This window comes from Haemaphysalis longicornis, unplaced genomic scaffold (genome assembly GCF_048455015.1).
Source record: "Haemaphysalis longicornis isolate Haplotype H1 unplaced genomic scaffold, Haemaphysalis longicornis Haplotype H1 scaffold_3, whole genome shotgun sequence".
NCBI classification, from domain to species: domain Eukaryota; kingdom Metazoa; phylum Arthropoda; class Arachnida; order Ixodida; family Ixodidae; genus Haemaphysalis; species Haemaphysalis longicornis.
Genome location: NW_027526335.1, coordinates 79,688,299 through 79,706,135, shown reverse-complemented (window position 1 = coordinate 79,706,135; position 17,837 = coordinate 79,688,299). Strand labels below are relative to the sequence as shown.

General features: G+C 48.1%; 1 protein-coding gene across 3 annotated transcripts in view; it reads right to left on the bottom strand.

Annotated features, from left to right (window-relative positions):
• Positions 1 to 17,837, bottom strand: part of Irbp (Inverted repeat-binding protein) — a 39,714-nt gene that overhangs the window by 17,863 nt on the left and 4,014 nt on the right. For 2 of the 3 annotated variants that reach the window (XM_077703538.1, XM_077703539.1), the window contains exons 4-13: positions 17,321 to 17,395; positions 17,060 to 17,162; positions 15,548 to 15,638; positions 14,140 to 14,323; positions 12,349 to 12,425; positions 10,182 to 10,362; positions 6,927 to 7,034; positions 4,644 to 4,758; positions 3,172 to 3,389; positions 1,869 to 2,070 (exon numbers count right to left, since the gene is read on the bottom strand). In XM_077703538.1, the coding sequence (XP_077559664.1) occupies positions 1,869 to 2,070; positions 3,172 to 3,389; positions 4,644 to 4,758; positions 6,927 to 7,034; positions 10,182 to 10,362; positions 12,349 to 12,425; positions 14,140 to 14,323; positions 15,548 to 15,638; positions 17,060 to 17,162; positions 17,321 to 17,395 (1,354 nt within the window). The remainder of the gene's footprint in view (positions 1 to 1,868; positions 2,071 to 3,171; positions 3,390 to 4,643; positions 4,759 to 6,926; positions 7,035 to 10,181; positions 10,363 to 12,348; positions 12,426 to 14,139; positions 14,324 to 15,547; positions 15,639 to 17,059; positions 17,163 to 17,320; positions 17,396 to 17,837) is intronic. The other variant, XM_077703540.1, reaches the window with a different exon arrangement.

Genomic DNA, 17,837 nt, shown 5'->3' with positions numbered 1-17,837 from the left:
CTGCACTCGAATTTCACCTCGACCAAATTTATTTTTAATGCGTAGTAAGTACCCCCGAATCAGCTGGGACACGAGTGGTAGCCCCGTGAAACGTAACGTTAATCAGACAGAAGCGTTTAAAAAAGCTCCGCCGCAGACCCTGCTGCACCTGCCGGCGGATCGCGTAAACAGCCATAACGCGCCTGTGACGTTCCAGTCGACGGGAGCTTCCTCTTCTTCCTCCTCTTCTTCCTCTAGCCAGCCACGCAGCTGGAGAACCAGTCGAGCTCTGCTGCGCACGCTTCGCCCGTTTGCATCCTCGTGCGCATGTACAGCTTGTGCGCAGACTTTCTCTCGAGCTGGTGACCGTCCGGCCGGTCGCTGGACGGTTGCAACGCCACTGCAATGGCCGCGCTCTCCTCGGTTCCGGTTTCAAAATTGCCGATTTTTGCTAACCGCTTGTGGAGTCCACGCGCGTATTTCAGCTGTTGTATTTTGCATGTTGCTTTCTTTTTAAGCACACCATACGGAAATAGGGTTTTTAAGAGGTCGAAATTTTGAGTGCAGTTGGCCTTTTTAAAGGGGGCCAACGAAGACAAAATGCAGGTTTAGTTCATTTGAAAGACTGCCTCGTTAGAATAGCACTGACACCAGTTTTAATGCAAACTTCCCTCAAATAAGCTCCATAATGAGGAAAACAGAGAATAGGCATGCGACCCACTAGCTTATTTCTCGCAACAGAACCTATGACGTATTATGGGCAGCTGCGCGACTGGCTGAGGCTGGCAAAAGCAAACGCAGGTTAGGCAGGGCTCACAAGTTTGCAGAATGAGATATCTGCGCTTAAATTTCTTTTTATAGCAGTAGGAATGCTAGGGTAAACAATGGAAGCTACGAATGCACACGTAAACATGGAGGCACCAGTGCGTACTGTGTGCACAGCAGTCCACCACTTTGGGGTTGTCTCACACCACACTGGCTGACTGGCATAAGCAGCATTGCCTTACGTGACCCTGTTTGTCGAACATACCCAATGTCTCTCGAAACGATTACTATCAACCGTAACAAAAATAATCCGGGAGCAAATATGATCAAAAGCAGAGCGAGTGCGGAGAGCAGGTTTGAGCAGTATTGTGACGCCTTGTAGAGGACGGACGGTAAATGAAGCAACAAAAGACATTTCGTCGTCTGCTTCAGCCCCAGTGCACATATTTAAAATTTTTTTCAAATACCCGCCCTGGATACGTCATCGCTGGCATCATGAAACATAAAATTTAGAGGGAGAATTGAAATTTTGGCTCCAATTGTGTAATTTCTCAGTGAATAAAGCATCATTTGCTGCTGGACAAGCATACATCTATACAACATCTAATCTTTCCAATAAAAAAAACCCAAATTTTGTCTTCATGGCCCCTTTAAGCCTTTGGCCTTCTGTAAATAAACCTAACTTAACTTTCCTGGAGTTGTCTTGGGCTCACCAAAAGCCTTCAGGTGCCCCTTGACTGGGGGAGCCGTGCTACCCCATCTGTAAAAGATGGGAAGCCATTGCTCCCCCTGCACATTCCGTTTTGACGCCCCTCAGAGTGGACAGGATGTACTGAGTCAACATGCTTCTTTCGTATCTGTGCAAGCCCCAACAAAGCGGCTACAACTGTACCAACACTCAAACTACACTCACAGCATTCAATGCAGTGCTGCACACGACTTAAAAACTAGCCCTCTGACCAATCTGTCCAACTGGTTCCTGTAAACGTTTTTTTTCTTCAGTAAAGTTTCCGGTCCACTGACTGACTGATTGATTGACACCTCGGTTCAAGTGGCAGCATGCAATGCACTAACTACCGGAGACTGCGTCCGTCCTGGTAAGCCCGGCCCCAGCAGCAGTGCACCTGGGTTCTCGAACTTGTCCGGGTGGTAGGTGAAGCGCAGCCTCTCCACCATCTGCTTGGCCAGGGCGACCAGAGCCGCAGACGCCTTGACCGTGCCCTCCTCGAGGGCCCCCAGCCGGCGCCGGTCGTCGCTGAACGGCAGCTGCACCACATGGAAGCCCGGTGGCATCATCTGCAGGCCGTGCGGGTCGCGCTCCTCCTCCTGCAGGAAGGACGCCGCAAAGACGCTAGACGGTCAACTGAGATTCCGTTCTACATCGACCACTGGTCATGTCACCTTCTCACACTACAAACAGCTGCCTCTGCAAAGAAGCTCGCACACACACACATCAGTGCCTTCCCACGAAATGCAACAAATGTTCGTGCTGCACTTTGTCGGTGCAAAGCGCTAAGCTTGCTCATCTGTGTCCGTGTCATGAAGTGAGCACAAGTGGAGGTCAGTTTTGTTGTGCTTCGCCAACAGGGCCAATGCAAAATATTTAACAGTTTTTCTAAGCATTGAATTTGCTTTCCTGGAATGACGACAGAATGTGGGCCATGTGCGAAAGTAACTGCATACTGGGCATCCTCAAAACGACCTGTGTCCCATTGCTGGACACGTGTTTATACAGTTTTTCACTATAACTGGCAAAAGCTTGCATTTTACCAGGAAAAAAAGTACGTCTGGCAACTGTTTGTGGACAGCCCGGTGTTCTATAATAGCAGCACTATGAGCGAGCTATGGCCAGTCACCAACAAATATAAGCGCAAATGCAAAATTGTGAACCTGAAAGCACAGATGTGAAGATTCTGGCGAAGATGCAGGTATTATAATAAGTCCTTCACAGATCCGAATGGGGGATGTATGCACCTTACGTTTTAAAACAAGCCATGCTACCAGCTGATGTGAATAAAAAGAAGGGTTGAAATATGTGCATTCGAGCTCACAATTCCCTCTTCACATTTCATTTATTGCCGACTGCACGTGATAAAAAGAATTAAAAACGATTCCATTGCATCGTTAACAAATTACGCTTTCAGTTCGGACTATAGTGACCAAAGAGGGCCTCGTGCAATGAGAAGAATTGTAACTTGTTTTGCTTTTATGTAAACTCAACACATAATCAGACTTGCTTTGCTGCTACGAAGATTTCACTAAAGGCTGTGCCAAGGTTCAACTGTAACCACTGCAAAAAAACACTAGGACAGAAGAGGACCCAGAGCAGCTTGTACCCTCTGCAATCCCACCAGCCCTGTAAGGTGCCATCCTTCACCCTCGGTTCTCTTCTGCAGCCATTCTCCCGTCAATGGCCCCCCTTATCACCTGTGGCATGAGGTAGACCAGCTTTGGCGCCTGGGCGGTGCGCGACACCCAGTAGCAGACGGGGGCCACCCGGTGGTGCAGGCACCTCTGCAGCAGGGCCGAGAACAGCCGGGTGCTGCCCCGCACGGAGCCGTCGTCCGGGTAGATGAAGTGGCTCGGCTGCACGTGCGGCTGGCCCTCCAGCCGGCTCAGCGGCTTGAAGCCCAGCAGCCGCAGCCCTGTGCAGAAGGAAGAAAGGAGAAGCGGTGTCACCTAGAGAGACAGCCGAGGCTGCCATCCACGCTGTGCTCTGAGAAATACAGCAGGACTCGACTCAATGCACTCCTGTCTGTCCCCCCAATCCTTTTTCTTGGTGGATTTTGCCAGGGGTCGGCAACCTGCTCCCCCCCCCCCCGGGGTCAGTATTATGCGGCCCCCAGCACAGCGTCAGAACCCGTCTCCCCGTGCCTTCCTGTCTGAAAGAAGGCAAGCCAGTTTTGACCTCTTAAATGGGGTTAGACGGGAGACAATGATCGCTTCCAGTTGGTGTTGACCCCTATTTTCACACTCAGCAAGATTATTATCAATTATTGTCAAATATTACTGTCGATTAGCTGAATTTTTTATCTTTGCCTGCAATGCCTCCCCCCTTCCCCCGTACACAACTTGCTCGGCCCTTCACCTCAAAAGGTTGCCGACCCCTAGACTATGCGAGAAAAAAAAAAAAAAAAAAAAAAAAAAAAAAAAAAAAAACATTCCTGTTGTTAGCCCCAATTTTAATGCCCACAGAATATAGACTTTAAATGAAAACAGTACCGGACCTCCTTTCTTCGGCGTCAAAACTCCTTTCAATATGTAAGTCGACTCGTTACATCGGCATTGGTTAATTTGACATTGCCACTTCATTCAATCAAGTTTAGAGGTGCATTAGGGTACCACGCCATTTATTCCGACTTTGGTTAATTAAATTTTCCTCTAAATCTGGCCAGATTACAGCCGTTCCAACAGGAACGAATTAAAAAGACCAACTGTATTAGTCACGGCGTTGCAAAGAATGTCCCTCAATTCACCAAGCACACTTCACACAATGCCAGCACTTTTATGGCAGAGGTACTGAGAACCCCACAGTACAGAGCAAAGTTTAGTGCGGCAAGGCTATGCCCGAGTTACAAGGAGCCTGTTGTGAACGGTTGTAAAGCTTATACACGTGAACATGGTTTTTGTTATTTGCCTCCATCAAAAAAGCAGCCACCACCGTCCAGAATACAGCCTGCGAACTTGTGCTTGGCAGCAGAAGTTTCAGTCACTGACAACAAGCAAAAACAGAAGCTCGTAATGTCTCACAGCTACAACACCCAAGCCAATAAAGGCCTCTTTTTTTGCACTTGCTAATGATATTCAGCATTGATTACAACAAGCTAGACTGGACCTTTATAAACACTGGTCATCATTATAAGTTGTTCCTAGAGAGCAGAGGAGAGAGAAGTGCTGACCAGGGGAGGCGAGTGCCTTGATCTGCTTCACTTCAGAGATGTTAAAGAGCGCCTTCCTTCCGCCGTACTCCTGGGTTTTGGCGATGTCGCTGGGCATCAGGGCCTCCCCGTCATCCTGAAGGACAGAACAGCCAACCGTGAGGGAACACAAACCTGACTGCACATGCCACAGCCTCATGTTAAAGGACTACTGACACCAAAATTTTATGTTGCTTTTTCATTGATTTCATCAATGCTTAACAGCCTGGCAAACCCGAAACAGCACTTCAAATACTTGAGCGCGCGATAATTAATTACATTGAACGGTCTGAATCTCCTGTTCTGGTTTCCAGCACTTTCAGGCTGGAGGGCGCGTGTGACAGAACCACAGCATGACCTCACCATTTTGTGCGGACGTCAAGACACTGCAAAGGCTAGAGGAGGCGTTGTTTCGACCGCCCTGCCGCCAGAGCTGAGCAGACGAGCTGCCCAAAGGCGTTAGGCCTAGCATTGTGGCAGAAATTTGATGACCGCTTTTAATAAAAGACCTGATGGTGGCTTCTGTTGCATTTCTGAGTTTTAATAAAAGACCTGATGGTGGCTTCTGTTGCGTTTCTGAGATTTATTATCGGCTCCTTTCCCGCATTTGGGACTTTATTTTTGGTAAGAGTGCCTTTCTGGGCAACAGGCTGCCTGGCAGCCTGTTGCTCTGGCTACGTACATCACTCCGTCAACCCGCAAGCACCCAATCGCCGCTCGCCAGGCTGTGCAGGTGAAGTGACGTCCCGAGTTTCTCACGAGCATTGAAGGCAGACGGCTACGTCACTTCTTTTTCCTCTCATGGAGTGATGTCCCACTGATGTCCATTTGCTGCGCACCGCTCCGCGTGCTGTTCCATCGGCACGATAAATTACATCAAATTGTAGTATGTTCCACGCGTCACAGGCCGCTCATATTTCAGCCAGAATATTCTGTTGAGTAAAGGAAGCGAACTGTGTAATAATATTAACACCAGAAATTGGTGTCAGTACCCCCTTAAGGACTCTTAGTAAATCCACATTTTTCAAGTTTTGGTAGCTTAACGCAACAAAGCTACACCCGGGCTATGAGACGTGCCATAAGGCTTCGCATGTTTCCATACACTGGAGCACTTCCGCAACCATTCTGCCCCATTTTGCTATGTTTTGTCCCATGAGCTCTGACTGTGTCTACAGTATTAAATTATGACTTTTCTTCGTGCCTAGCATTTTTCAACGATCCACTTTTCAGCGGACAATGGCAGTTTACAGCAAAAACCCAAACTGTCAAAGGCACTAGTGCTATCTGGTTTAGGTGGGACTAACTGCTCACCGTAAACAATATACATATAACTAATCATAATTTTAGTGAAAATTTATGCAGGAGAAGGCAGAAGCCCAAAGGTAGGTAAACCTATGCTAAGCGATCACACTAGATTCTTATAATTGTCTACCATTTTAAGATGCACAAAGATCAGTGCACATCGACCGCTGTGTACGAGTGCACCACTTCGGCCATTACAGGCCATCACCTCCTAAGCGGCCTGCTATTACTGTTTTCGTTACAGCAGCACCCAGAGTGTGGCTTTTGTGCAGCATGTGCAAAATGCGCACTAATTCAAGTATTTTTTTTTTTCCACCCTTTACTGCAGTACATTCTACTATGTATCAATTATGAATGGGGAAGCACTTCGGTTAAGGTACTCCCTTATTTTGGGGGAACACGAGAGGTCCGTATAGCAAACACCGTTTCATACACCTCGTGTAAACTGCTGCCAACACATCGAATTCAATTTGTGTGTTTTACACGCCAACACAAAGCCCGAGCTGTAAGGCCCGCCACAGTGGACCGCTATGGACTAATTCAGACCAAATGGGGATATTTAATTAAGGTGCACCAAAATCTCTAGGCACGGGCCGTTTAGTTTTTCGCCCACAACGGGAAAAACTGCCGGGATCAAACCCAAGGCTATTTAGCTTGGGTAGCAGATATGATACTCACAAGTAGTAAGTGAGCTATGAACCAAGTCAGTGCAGGGCACGTAGCAAGTGTGTAAGGCTACAGCTAACGTGCATAATCCTAAGTTTCCCAACAATGAAATAAAGGTTGTCTAAAGCTGCGGCCTCTCCAACCCACCCAGGAGGCAATGGCAGGAACAGAAAGTAGGTGTGAAAGGGAGGGTAGTTGTTTTCTGGAGGTTCAAGCAAGAACTCGCACGTGGCATAAGGGACAGCGGAAGCGTGCTCCAACCCCCAGCGACAGAATACATTTTAAGTGGGGGCGTACAGGCAGGCCATAGGATGACAAGCGTGGCGCTGCATTTCCTGCGGCGGGTCGTGATGGGCAGGCACCTGCACTCTCTTTCACCAGGCCTTCCCTGCGGTCCAGTCTAAGCTGAAATGGAGTATGGCAGACTCCCACTTCCATTCAACCCGGAAGAGCTCTGTTATGAGACAGTCAAACAATCATGCAAGGGAAGAGCTTTTTTTCACCCACCGCATGCCAACTACAAGACGACGACAAATTAACACTGCCTTTGCAGAAATTTAATTAATTCTGTAGGTTATTTGCAATTTAATAATATACTAATAAAAATAACACGCAAATGTACAAGGAAAGATTGTGCAAGAGAAATGGCACCCTTGTGTAGGCTTTTTCTGCAGAAAAAAAGTTACCTAGGGGTATTCTCTAGGAAAGCCTGAAAAAAAAAATCCACACAGACTAAATTTCCACTTCAAGATTATCGTGCCTTATTTGTAACAAGCTCCAGTGTTCTAATGATGACAACTCCCCAATGCAGAGTTGCAGAGAACCCCTAAGCATATTCTTACGACATAGCAACGTGAAAGCACTTCCTTTGGCTACTTTCATTTACTGTTACCGTACTTACCCGATTCTAACGCGCCCCCGATTCTTCTAACGCGCACCCGATTTTCCTGTCTAAAAAACCGAAAAAACTGGCACCTCCGATTGTAACGCGCACGGAAGTTGAGCAAGACAAACGAATGCGAGAGAAACGGGCGATTTATTTCCCGAAGTAATCCCACTCATCTCACTCCTCGTCGCTCTCCGCTGACCACAACATCTCGTCCTCGGTGCCGTCAAGCGCGTTTGCGATGCCACACTTCTGAACGAACGTTCAACCATGGTCGATGGGATCGTGGCCCACGCGTCGCACGCCAATTCCGCGAGTTTCTCCAGTGGCAGACGCTCCATGCGACCGCTTGTTTTGAACGCGTGAGAGCCGCTGCTGCCATTGCTGTTATCAAGCGCGCAAGTGGAACAATTTGACGATTTGTGGGAACGCCGATAGAACAACCTCGGCGCCTATGTTTCCGGCGTCAGAATTGCGAAAAATCGTTCCTACAAGCTTTGGCGCCATCTTGAGATGGCGATGGCGATGGGTGGTACGAAATTTCCGCTGTTGCGGCAGTTTCGGTTTCGTATCCGATTCTAACGCGCATGCGATTTTTCGGCCTATTTTTCCGGAAAAAAGTGCGCGTTAGAATCGGGTAAATACGGTAAACCTCGATGTAACGAAGTCGGTAAAATTCGTAATTTACTTCGTTACATTGAAATTTCGCTACACTGAAATTCGCGGTTATAATGAAGTGTTCATCCCGTGAAGCGTTTCCTGAAAAAGAAAACGTGGCGCGCATACACGGCTGGCGCACTGTTTCTGTTTCTATCGGAGCTTAGTCGTCTACGTGGGCATCAGTATGAACCGCATGGAGCGTTTTCTTCCTGCAAAAACGTGCCCCGCAAGCCACAGGTGCGCTGACGCAGCCGCGGAGACCACCCGCGCGATGCAGGTAGCTCCAGCGACCGCTTCTAACCACTCTCTGAAACGCAACTCGAGGGGGCAAATGAGAGGGGCATGCAAGAAAAAAAGCGGATAACGTGAGCGAAATCTTCACTGTAAAACATCATACGCGCCGCTTACGAGAGCGCCCATCAAATATCCTCTGCGGCGGTAAGCCTTATCGTCTAGCTATAGTGCCTAGAATATACTAGTGTAGCCAGCCGGCATCCCAGAGCGCTTCGAAGCTCCCGCCATAGGGTGCGCGCCTCCCTATTGGCAAAACCATGGCGAAACTGGTCAGGCTCCTCCCACTGCCATGCGCAGCGTGAGTCACTTCCCGCCGCCGGCACGCAATCACGGACGCCGGTGTGAAAAAAATGCACGTGCAAGGCTCATACAGATGCACAAATGCTTGCTGGGGCGATGAAACCCAACAAGCATGAGCGAACTCCAACGAAGTGCAAAGCGGTGGCATGCAGCGGCGGCGGCAACGCCAGAGGCGATTAGGCTTACCACAGCGGAGGATATTTGATGGGTGTGATGTAGTGGCGCCCTCTAGTGGAGCGCCCGCTCACTGTGTGCGCTTGGTTGTATTAATTGTAACTAGATGTCGTTGCTGTGGACGCACGTGACGGGTCACGTGCGTATGCGTCTCGGTGTCGTCTTGTCGAACAATAAACGTTCTTTTTTGGGTTCTGGTCTTGGTACGAGCAGGCCGCACTCTTTCTTCTTGGGCTTGTGCGTGGGCCCGGCGGCCGTCCCTCGCTCCCGTCGCCGCCGAGGCCGCTCGCCGTCGCCCACGACACAACAATGGGCACTTTCGTAAGCGGCGTGTGTCACATTTTACAATGAAAATTTCGCCCATGTTATCCGCTTTTTCTCTCGCATGCCCCTCTCATTTGCCTCTCGTGTTGCGTTTCAGCGAGCGGTTAGAAGCGGTCGCTGGAGATACCCGCATCGCGCGGGTGGTCTCCGCGGCTGCATCAGCGCGCCTGTGGTTTGCGGGGCGCATTTTGCGTTTTTGCGAGGAGAAAACGCTCCGTGCGGTTCACGCTGATGCCGATTAAGCCGTAGACGATTAAGATCCCACAGAAACAGAAACAGTGCGCCAGCCGTGTATGCACGCCACGCAGGTTGTAGGCAAGGGGCATACTCAAAGACTCCGTAGCTGGCTGCATCCGCGGCATTGGGCAGCCCGTGTTGCCGTTTGCGTTTTATTGGGACCCCATTTTGGCGCTTGCGTCTCCCAAAATCTACTTCTACAACCTAAATTTCGTGCCTAGTTCTCCATGAAACTTCATTACATTGAAATTCCAGCAAACGGGACTACGTTACACAGAGGGTGAAAATACACCATGTATTTTCACCCTACACTTGCATACACTTGAAGTTATAAAAAATTCCGTGGTTCGTTACATCGAGGTTTAACTGTACAAGTATCCTGCCAATGTTGACGGTGTGCTTACAGCCTCGATGTCAGACTTGCAGGCTACTTGTGACAGTATGCTGCAGCAACATTGCCTCCACAGAAGTTGATGGCCTGGAGAGTGCAGGATAGAGTGCGTTCCTTCTGTAGATGCTACATTGGTGGCTACATGTTGCATTTTAGTTCTCGCGCAAGTGCCATGGAACACGTCACAGCCAACGTGAATTCCTGGCTTTCGTGGATGCCAGCTGGGTGCATGCTTTCAACAACCTAGCTCAGAGACACCCTTGTGTTAAAAGACCCCTGTCGATACCTGCGCGAAGGTGACCTGGCGGGAGAGCAGCTCCTCGTTGGTGTCCCTGGCGAGGCGCACGGCACTGGGCTTGGCCGTGGGGCGCACCAGGTTGTACAGGGAGACGGTCAGCTTCACCCCCGGGCCCAGCCACATGGGCAGCAGCATCAGGCGCCGCTTCTTGTGGTCCTTCATCCGGACCCTGCAAACACCCCCATTGGGAGCCAGTTCTTCTCATAAATAATTGCATCTCGCGCAATTTGCTACTTGAAAAGCAAAATTACAGACTAGCAAAGCAAGTGGTGACTTTTACCAAATAGTACATGCACTGTTAGTATTTGTTTTTGTTCCTTAACTACGGCAGCACTTAAGCTAACTCTTTGCATCTTAAGAGATAAACATACTCCCGATCCATTCTATCCATTGCAGAATGAAAGAATGAAATGAATAAACTGTAGCCCAACGTAGGCAATGCACTTTGTATGTGAAATTTCACCCATAGCAGTATTGTACTGATGTGTGCAATGGCTGCAATCATATCGCTAATAATCTACAGTATGATGCAGTGCACTAGACACAAGGAAAAAAAAAATTAAGCAGAGACATTCAAGACCAAGACATCATACTGAAACACCTTTGCTGAAATGAAAAATTTCACCTGCGGGTGAAATGTTTCAAGCAATGTTTCTACACGCACTAAAGTTATTTTTGGCGGTGCTGTAAACGGTGCGCAGCACAGAGTGCCCTCGCTCGCTGATGACAGCTGCATTGCTAAGTGAAGCAGTGGCTGACCACCCCCACCACAGCGGACAGCCTGGTAGCAGTGCTCCTTTTCTTCGTGTTTTATTTCCGAGTTGCAGCATGTGCTTCATGATGTATGTTTATGACCCTCTGTTGGTCACGACGCTACAGCCCTTTCTCATAGTGGGACATACAAGGCTTCCGCCTTAAAAAATTTCACACTGCTTGGCCAAATCTATGCTAATGCTACAGTGGAGCTTTATAAAAACGTGGGACAGCTGAGCCCCTTTGAGAGCACTGAATCTTTGAAGAAAAGAAGTCTACTTTTAAAGCAGTTGGCAAAAGACATGCTTTTGGAGCAGCACGGGGGCAGGAAAAGCACTGCTTGAAGACAACCCCACACAATTTACACCAACCAAATGTTTCCAATATCTACACCATATGCCTTCACTTCACAGCCGCAAGCATTAAGCCAGGGGTCACGCAAATGATTGCAAGAAATGCTGCCTACACAGCCCCATGCACGGAATAGACCAACCCCTCCAACGCTGACACAAACACAATTTTCCAAACAACCCTTGGTAAATACCAGTTCACCTGAGTTGAGTTTTGATTCACAGGGAATATTTCGGTTTGCCCACTGCTGTGATTTTCTGTGCACTGCACTAGCGCACTACTATGGCCAGGCGTCAGCTGTGACACCACGTCCAGCTGAGCCACCACCATGGCACCATCAACCGGCCACCGACAACCTGCCTCCCGGGCGTATAAAAAGTTTTCTAAAAAGTATTTGCCCAGCGCAGCAGACCAGACCAACCCACCCCTCCCTATCGACAGGGCAGATGGCCTGCAGGCCCGTGTGGATGCAGGGGTGGACAATGGCATCATCTTCACGAGCCTAGTTTGCCCTGCTATACCATCTATAAACCAGACATGCAGTGAATTATGCAATCTGCACCTACTGCCCTCCTCCCGCTGCGGAAGTGACATTGGGCAACCCACCTCCTGGGGACATGTCCAGGACTTTAGTTAGCCCAAACCCGGCACATGGTAGCCACAGGACATTGCCCAGGCCTCCCTCCCGATATTCATCAGTGGACGCATGGTCCTCTCTACAAGCAGCTGTCGGACCTTCTGGCTGAGACGGGCCGATACAGTATTCTGTAGTGCCCACATCCCATCATTGTTTTTTTTTCCTATTCAGTTCATTTGTCTTTCTATGTATATGTCAACTTGAGCATGTATCTTGCCATGCCTTTGTAGCCCTGTGGCAAAATAGCAAAATTGCAAAATTGCAAAAAAAAAAAAAAAAAAAAAAAAAAATCAAAGGCTGAAGGGCAAGCATTACAAGCATCTGGTGTTTAGTCTGACCAATAATTTGCGGCAAATAGGTAGCACTAAGAAACGCTCCAAGCCAGTTTAGCTGTACCCTACCAAACACACGTACCTTAGCAGAAGCTCTTCCAACTTGTCCGAAGCCTCGGGAAAACCATCTGCATACTCTTCCTTGTTGGTCACCAGGTTCTGAAAGATTAAAATAAAAATGAAGCCAACATTAGTCATGCACAGAACCATTGGCATTCTCCTGAAAATGCAAATTGATTTGATTGATTGTAGAGTTTAGCGCGCCGACGCAATGCAGGCGATGAGGTGCGCCGTAGTGGAGGGCTCCAGATTAATTTTGACCACCTGGGGATCTTTAACGTGCGCCGAAATCTCACACACACGGGCGTTTTTGCTTTTCGCCTTCATCAGAAAAGCGGCCTGCAACTGCAAAGCTGAATAGCTGACATGTGCACGTGGTTACCTGAATGCCTTTCCTGAAAATTAATGCTATCCACTTGACCTTAACCCATTGTCTAGACATATGAAACACAGTTGTACCCAAATAATGTCAGGCAATTTTTGAAAAAGGCATCCCAATCAAGGCGATGCACACCAATGGCATGACATCCAGCGCCAGCAGTGGGACTTCGGCGCACACTGAGCATGTCCGGTTTCCATATAGTAGCCCAACAGCTCGCTACAATATATATATATATATATATATATATGTATATATATATATATATATATGTATATATATATATATATATATATATATATATATATATATATATATATAAACCAGGTCACGCCGGTGGCATTGGCGACGGAGCCGCACAGGCGTTGGCGAGTGAGCTAATGGACGACCGCTCCGCCCTGGTGACCCAGACTATGCCTGCACCAGACGACCCCGACCCAAGAGCCAAAATTCTGGCAGCCAAGAAGGAGCGAAGGCGCACCCTTTGGCAGCACATCCCCACCAACCACCACCCACTGCCCCGAGGACTGCCACGTGGGGCTCAGGTCCTCATCCACAAGGCACATGCGGGGGCCGCACTAACAGAAGACGTGCTCGCCAAATGGCGGGCCCACCACCGATGCAGGCCCGGGGCTACCGACGACGACAGCGACCACGAACAGGGCCCCATAGTGAGCTGCTCCACATGCACCATGGAAGTGTGCCCAACAGTGACCCACTTGCTGTGGGAGTGCCCTGGCTACCAGGACCTCCGTGCCTAGTACCTGCCACCGCACATAAGCACTCTGTATCAATGGACCACCCCCAACAACAACAGCCGCGACACCCTGCTCTCCCTCCGGGCGTTCGCTCACGAGGCAGGCATAGATCGCTGCATGTAATTGCAAATGTACACCATGTACACGCATGTGTGTATGCACTTCTTTCTCTTCTTTCTTTGTTTCTATCTTTTCTCCGACACCCTTCTTCCCCCCTATTAGGCCAAAGAGCCATTCCACAATAAAGACTTTTCATTCATTCATATATAAAGAAGAAAAGCTTGACAACATAAGTAAAAAAAGAAAGGACCTTTTTAATGACGTTTCGAGCAAAAGACTGGCCTTCATCAGATGACACTAAACTGAATTTGACAAAGGTTGGTCTTCGACTGAAATGTCATAAAGACCTTTCTTTTTTTTTTTTTTTCATGTGTTGTCAAGCTTTTCTTTGTTTCCAACCAGCATACATATACATATCGCTATGTTAGCTGGTGTGACGAGGATCCAAAAGGTTCAACCTGCCTCCACAAACTCTAGAAGACAGACTCCACAAGCTCTAGAGCCTCACAGAGCAAAAGGGAACGGGCTCCCCACTAACTACCAACATTAGGCAGAATTTACCAAGTTACGTGTCGCTTCAAAACGCCGCCTGTGCATGGGGAGGGGGCTGGCTGACCTGGTAGAGGATCTGCGGCCGGAAGGGCTTTCCCCCCGGCGGCTTCAGGTGAACCAGGTCCAGCTCGATGCCCGACTGGACCAGGTCCTTGGCCTTGACCACGGCCTTGTCGTCCAGATCGGCCGAGCCCTTGTGTGGGTCGTCCTGGTTGGTCAGCACCAGCACCCGGCGCTGGCCCGCCCGGCTGCAGGGTTGGACACGAGTACATGCTAAGCAACACATTCCACACACCTTTTCGATCATCCTGCTTAGCCACGTGTGGAGTGTTGGGTGGTTTTATAGTTAACATTTTCTACGCCATGTGTCCGTGCAAGCCGTCACCAGGTGTCAGCACAGGCCGTGGCATAGGTTTGCTCCTCCTTTTCATAGAGAGTGGCACTGGTACAGAGGTTATAAAAAGGAAGGATAACGGACGGCAATAAAGGAGGCTGGTTCTCGTCCCTTCAACCACGCACTGAATAATTGTCGTCATCGGCTTGTCTCTTCAATGTGCCTTCTCAGCACCACTACAATGTGCAGTGCCTGATGCCTGCCACCTTCCTCAACTGTCTACTCTCCTCTCGTCGCCTAGTAGGCCATGACCAGAAATGGGCTGTTCAGAGTCAGGCGCTGCTACCTCTATACAGACAAGCTAACAATGAACCAATAACTTATTACAATTAGCTGTTATTAAAACCATATGGATGGGAAGATTATACAAGCACCTGCACTGCACCTCATGGGGAGGACAGTGGGGACACTATGTAGTTGACCTCACAAGTTGCGTGCAGTAAGGCGGATGCGACACAGCTCTCAACACAGCCACTCGAACAGTGCGGCTAACTCACCGTGACATCCAACAAAGACCAGCTCATGAGAAGTTACAATAGGGGCTGAAGCTATGGAAAGACATTTTCGTCTTCCCACTGTGCAAGTGGAACAGCCTCGTAGCTCCAGCCCTGCTGCTTCAACTTGTGCGATGAACTTTAGAGCAACTTGTGAGGTGCTCTCATCACATGAACGACTGCTCACATGAAAGCACGAACTCAACACACTTTCTCCAATTTTAGGCACTGTCCCAGTTAGCCGCATTTTTAAAGAGATTTCATTTACACCTAAGGCTAGACTTCTACCACTGTTTACTGAAGTGTGAAGGTGAAAGACTTTTCTTTTATCCTGCGCTACGGCAAGATTACAAAAAAAAAGTAAGCGGTAGCACACCAAAGGTTTATTTTAGTGCTTTAAAATGGTAGAAAAGTTATGCGTGCATCTTCAGCAAGTTCCTCATACGAACCAGTCCTCAGTGATTGCTAGCAGACACTGTTTCACAGTAAGAGGACCCTGAAACCTGACTTTGTTGTTTGCAGGTAACTGGTTAGTCACTAATAATTACCATCCTGTTTGTGTACGCACATATAAAGCCACTTACGACTTGGAAAACATCAGTGCACAGGTCCAGAGGACATCGGACATGGAGACACTGCCGTGGCCATACTCTTCCGTGACCTTTTTGGGTCCGTCTGGGGACAGAACGAAGCAATGGACAGTGAGAAAGCATTCCACTAAACGTGGGCATTCTTATCTCGCAACATAACGCCCTGTCACAATTTGGCCTCACTTTTTTTCTGGTGTAAATATGATATGACGAACACCATGTAAATGTTGAACTCCACTTTGCACAATGCGCTGCTGGTGGTGCATTGTGCAAGCTACCGTATTTGAGCGATTCTAACGTGCACATTTTTCTTACCTGCATACCTGCGCGTTACAATGGGACTCAAAACTCAAAAACCTCAAAACCGAAACCACCAACTCTAAACTGAAACGAAGCGGCTAAATGAATGATGGAGGCCTCTCTTAAACACAAAGTAATCATCTTGGCGGACACAGCAGGTAACCGGGCAGAGCCCCCATGAATAAGGTGTCCCGGAGTCGTGTGTTCAGGATTGGCAAAAGCAAAGCGACCATATTTTTAAGTGCAAAACTTCATGAGAGGGCTTCAGCTGCCCAAAGAGTCTGCGGATTAATGTTCAATTAAATGTTTTGAACAATTTTGAGGTTTATGTTAACGTCATTATTTAATGTGCGTGGTATAATCGGCGCCCATTTATCTTTATCGTTTCCAAGTGCTGAATTCTACTGCGCGTTAATATCTGGGGTGCGTTAGAATCGTGCAAATACGGTAGTGTCACCAAGCCACTCTATGCCGTCACGCAACGCAACAGTGCATGGCGATACCTCAACTGCCGACTGATAGGTGTCGTCGGAAGTAGAAAGTGTCTAGCTGAATGTAGGCAATCCTGCAGTTATAATCACACCCTTCTTAATGGAGGAACCCTGGTGTAAACCTTTCAATAATCCTCTAAAGTCTTATGCCTTCAAGTGAATAAAAATAAGGCGGCTAGCAACATGCAACCGTGAGAGAACTTGAATGTGGGTGGCCTGCAAACACGCATTAGATTTTAAAATTTATTCATAAAATGTATCCCCACCGATAGTTTCCCACTCTGCAGTCTGTTGTCAAGCACACCACCTAAAACCTAAGCAGAGCCAAATCTTATGGTTGCCAGACTAGATTCACATTCTGCCAAAGACCCCTATGGGATGAGGGCTGACTTCTGTAGATGTTTTGGGGAGAAAAAAAAAAAAAACGATCTACACATATTCCAATTGATGATACAGGGTCGACATATATTCAGGTTTAGAAAGTAGATTTACAACCCAGACTTTGGTGTAATTACGGTATATCCCAGTTATAATGGAGTTTTGGGGATACGAAACTAGCTTCGTTATAAGCGATACTTCCATTAAAAGTGCAAATGATTTGAACTTTGTGTACTGCAATGAAGCCATAAAATACTTCGAATAAAGCAAAATTTCTAATGAAGCAATTTTGTTATAGTGAGGCTTTACTGCATCTGTAAAAAAGCCTCACTCTCACCTGCAATCAGCTTCTCCAGTTTGAGCACACTTTCTGCTCCAGGGCTTTCCAGATCTTGCAGCACGAACACATTCTTGAAGCGGTTTGGGTTGCTGTCCTTTTCCTGTTAAAAGGAACATCGAATGAACATGATCTTCCCTGCTGCACCTTGCCAGAAACAACTTGTAAGTATCTCACACTAACGAGCTGGGTATATTGAAAAAAAAAAAAAAAGAAACAAGCTGCTTAAAAAACTGACGCATGAAGCAAGTGGGTCCTTACTGTGCCAAACAGCACCACTCCAACCAGGTCCCTTGGGCTGCTCGTAATCTTGTTCAGCATCGTGGATCTTGCAGCCTGACGGATGGGAAAAAAATTAAAGCTGTTCCACTCAACGTGAAAGCTGCCCGAAGTGCAGAGCAGTGATTTGCCATAATGGGTGGTGGCACCGTTATACGCTCACTGCTACCGCCCATCATGCTCTTCGATGCCCTGTCTCTCACTCCTCTCTTGATGACTGGAACGGAGGTTTGTCCAATGCAATTGAAATTTCCCACCTTCACAGTGCTCGCGCACCCCCTGCCTAGAACAGCGCGAGCGGGAGTCCTGTTCTTTTTGTGCTTGCTTTCATCCCGCACATGCCGGTGCCTTATTGCGCAGTTTGGAACGCACCATTTTTGGCGGCCACTTTCTTCGCTTGCTACCATGAGAATCAACCCAACTGATGTTCTTAATTAAATAAATGAGGGGCTACCAGTTATTTACACAGATTTTGCCTCAAATGTACCTGCAGTTTTCT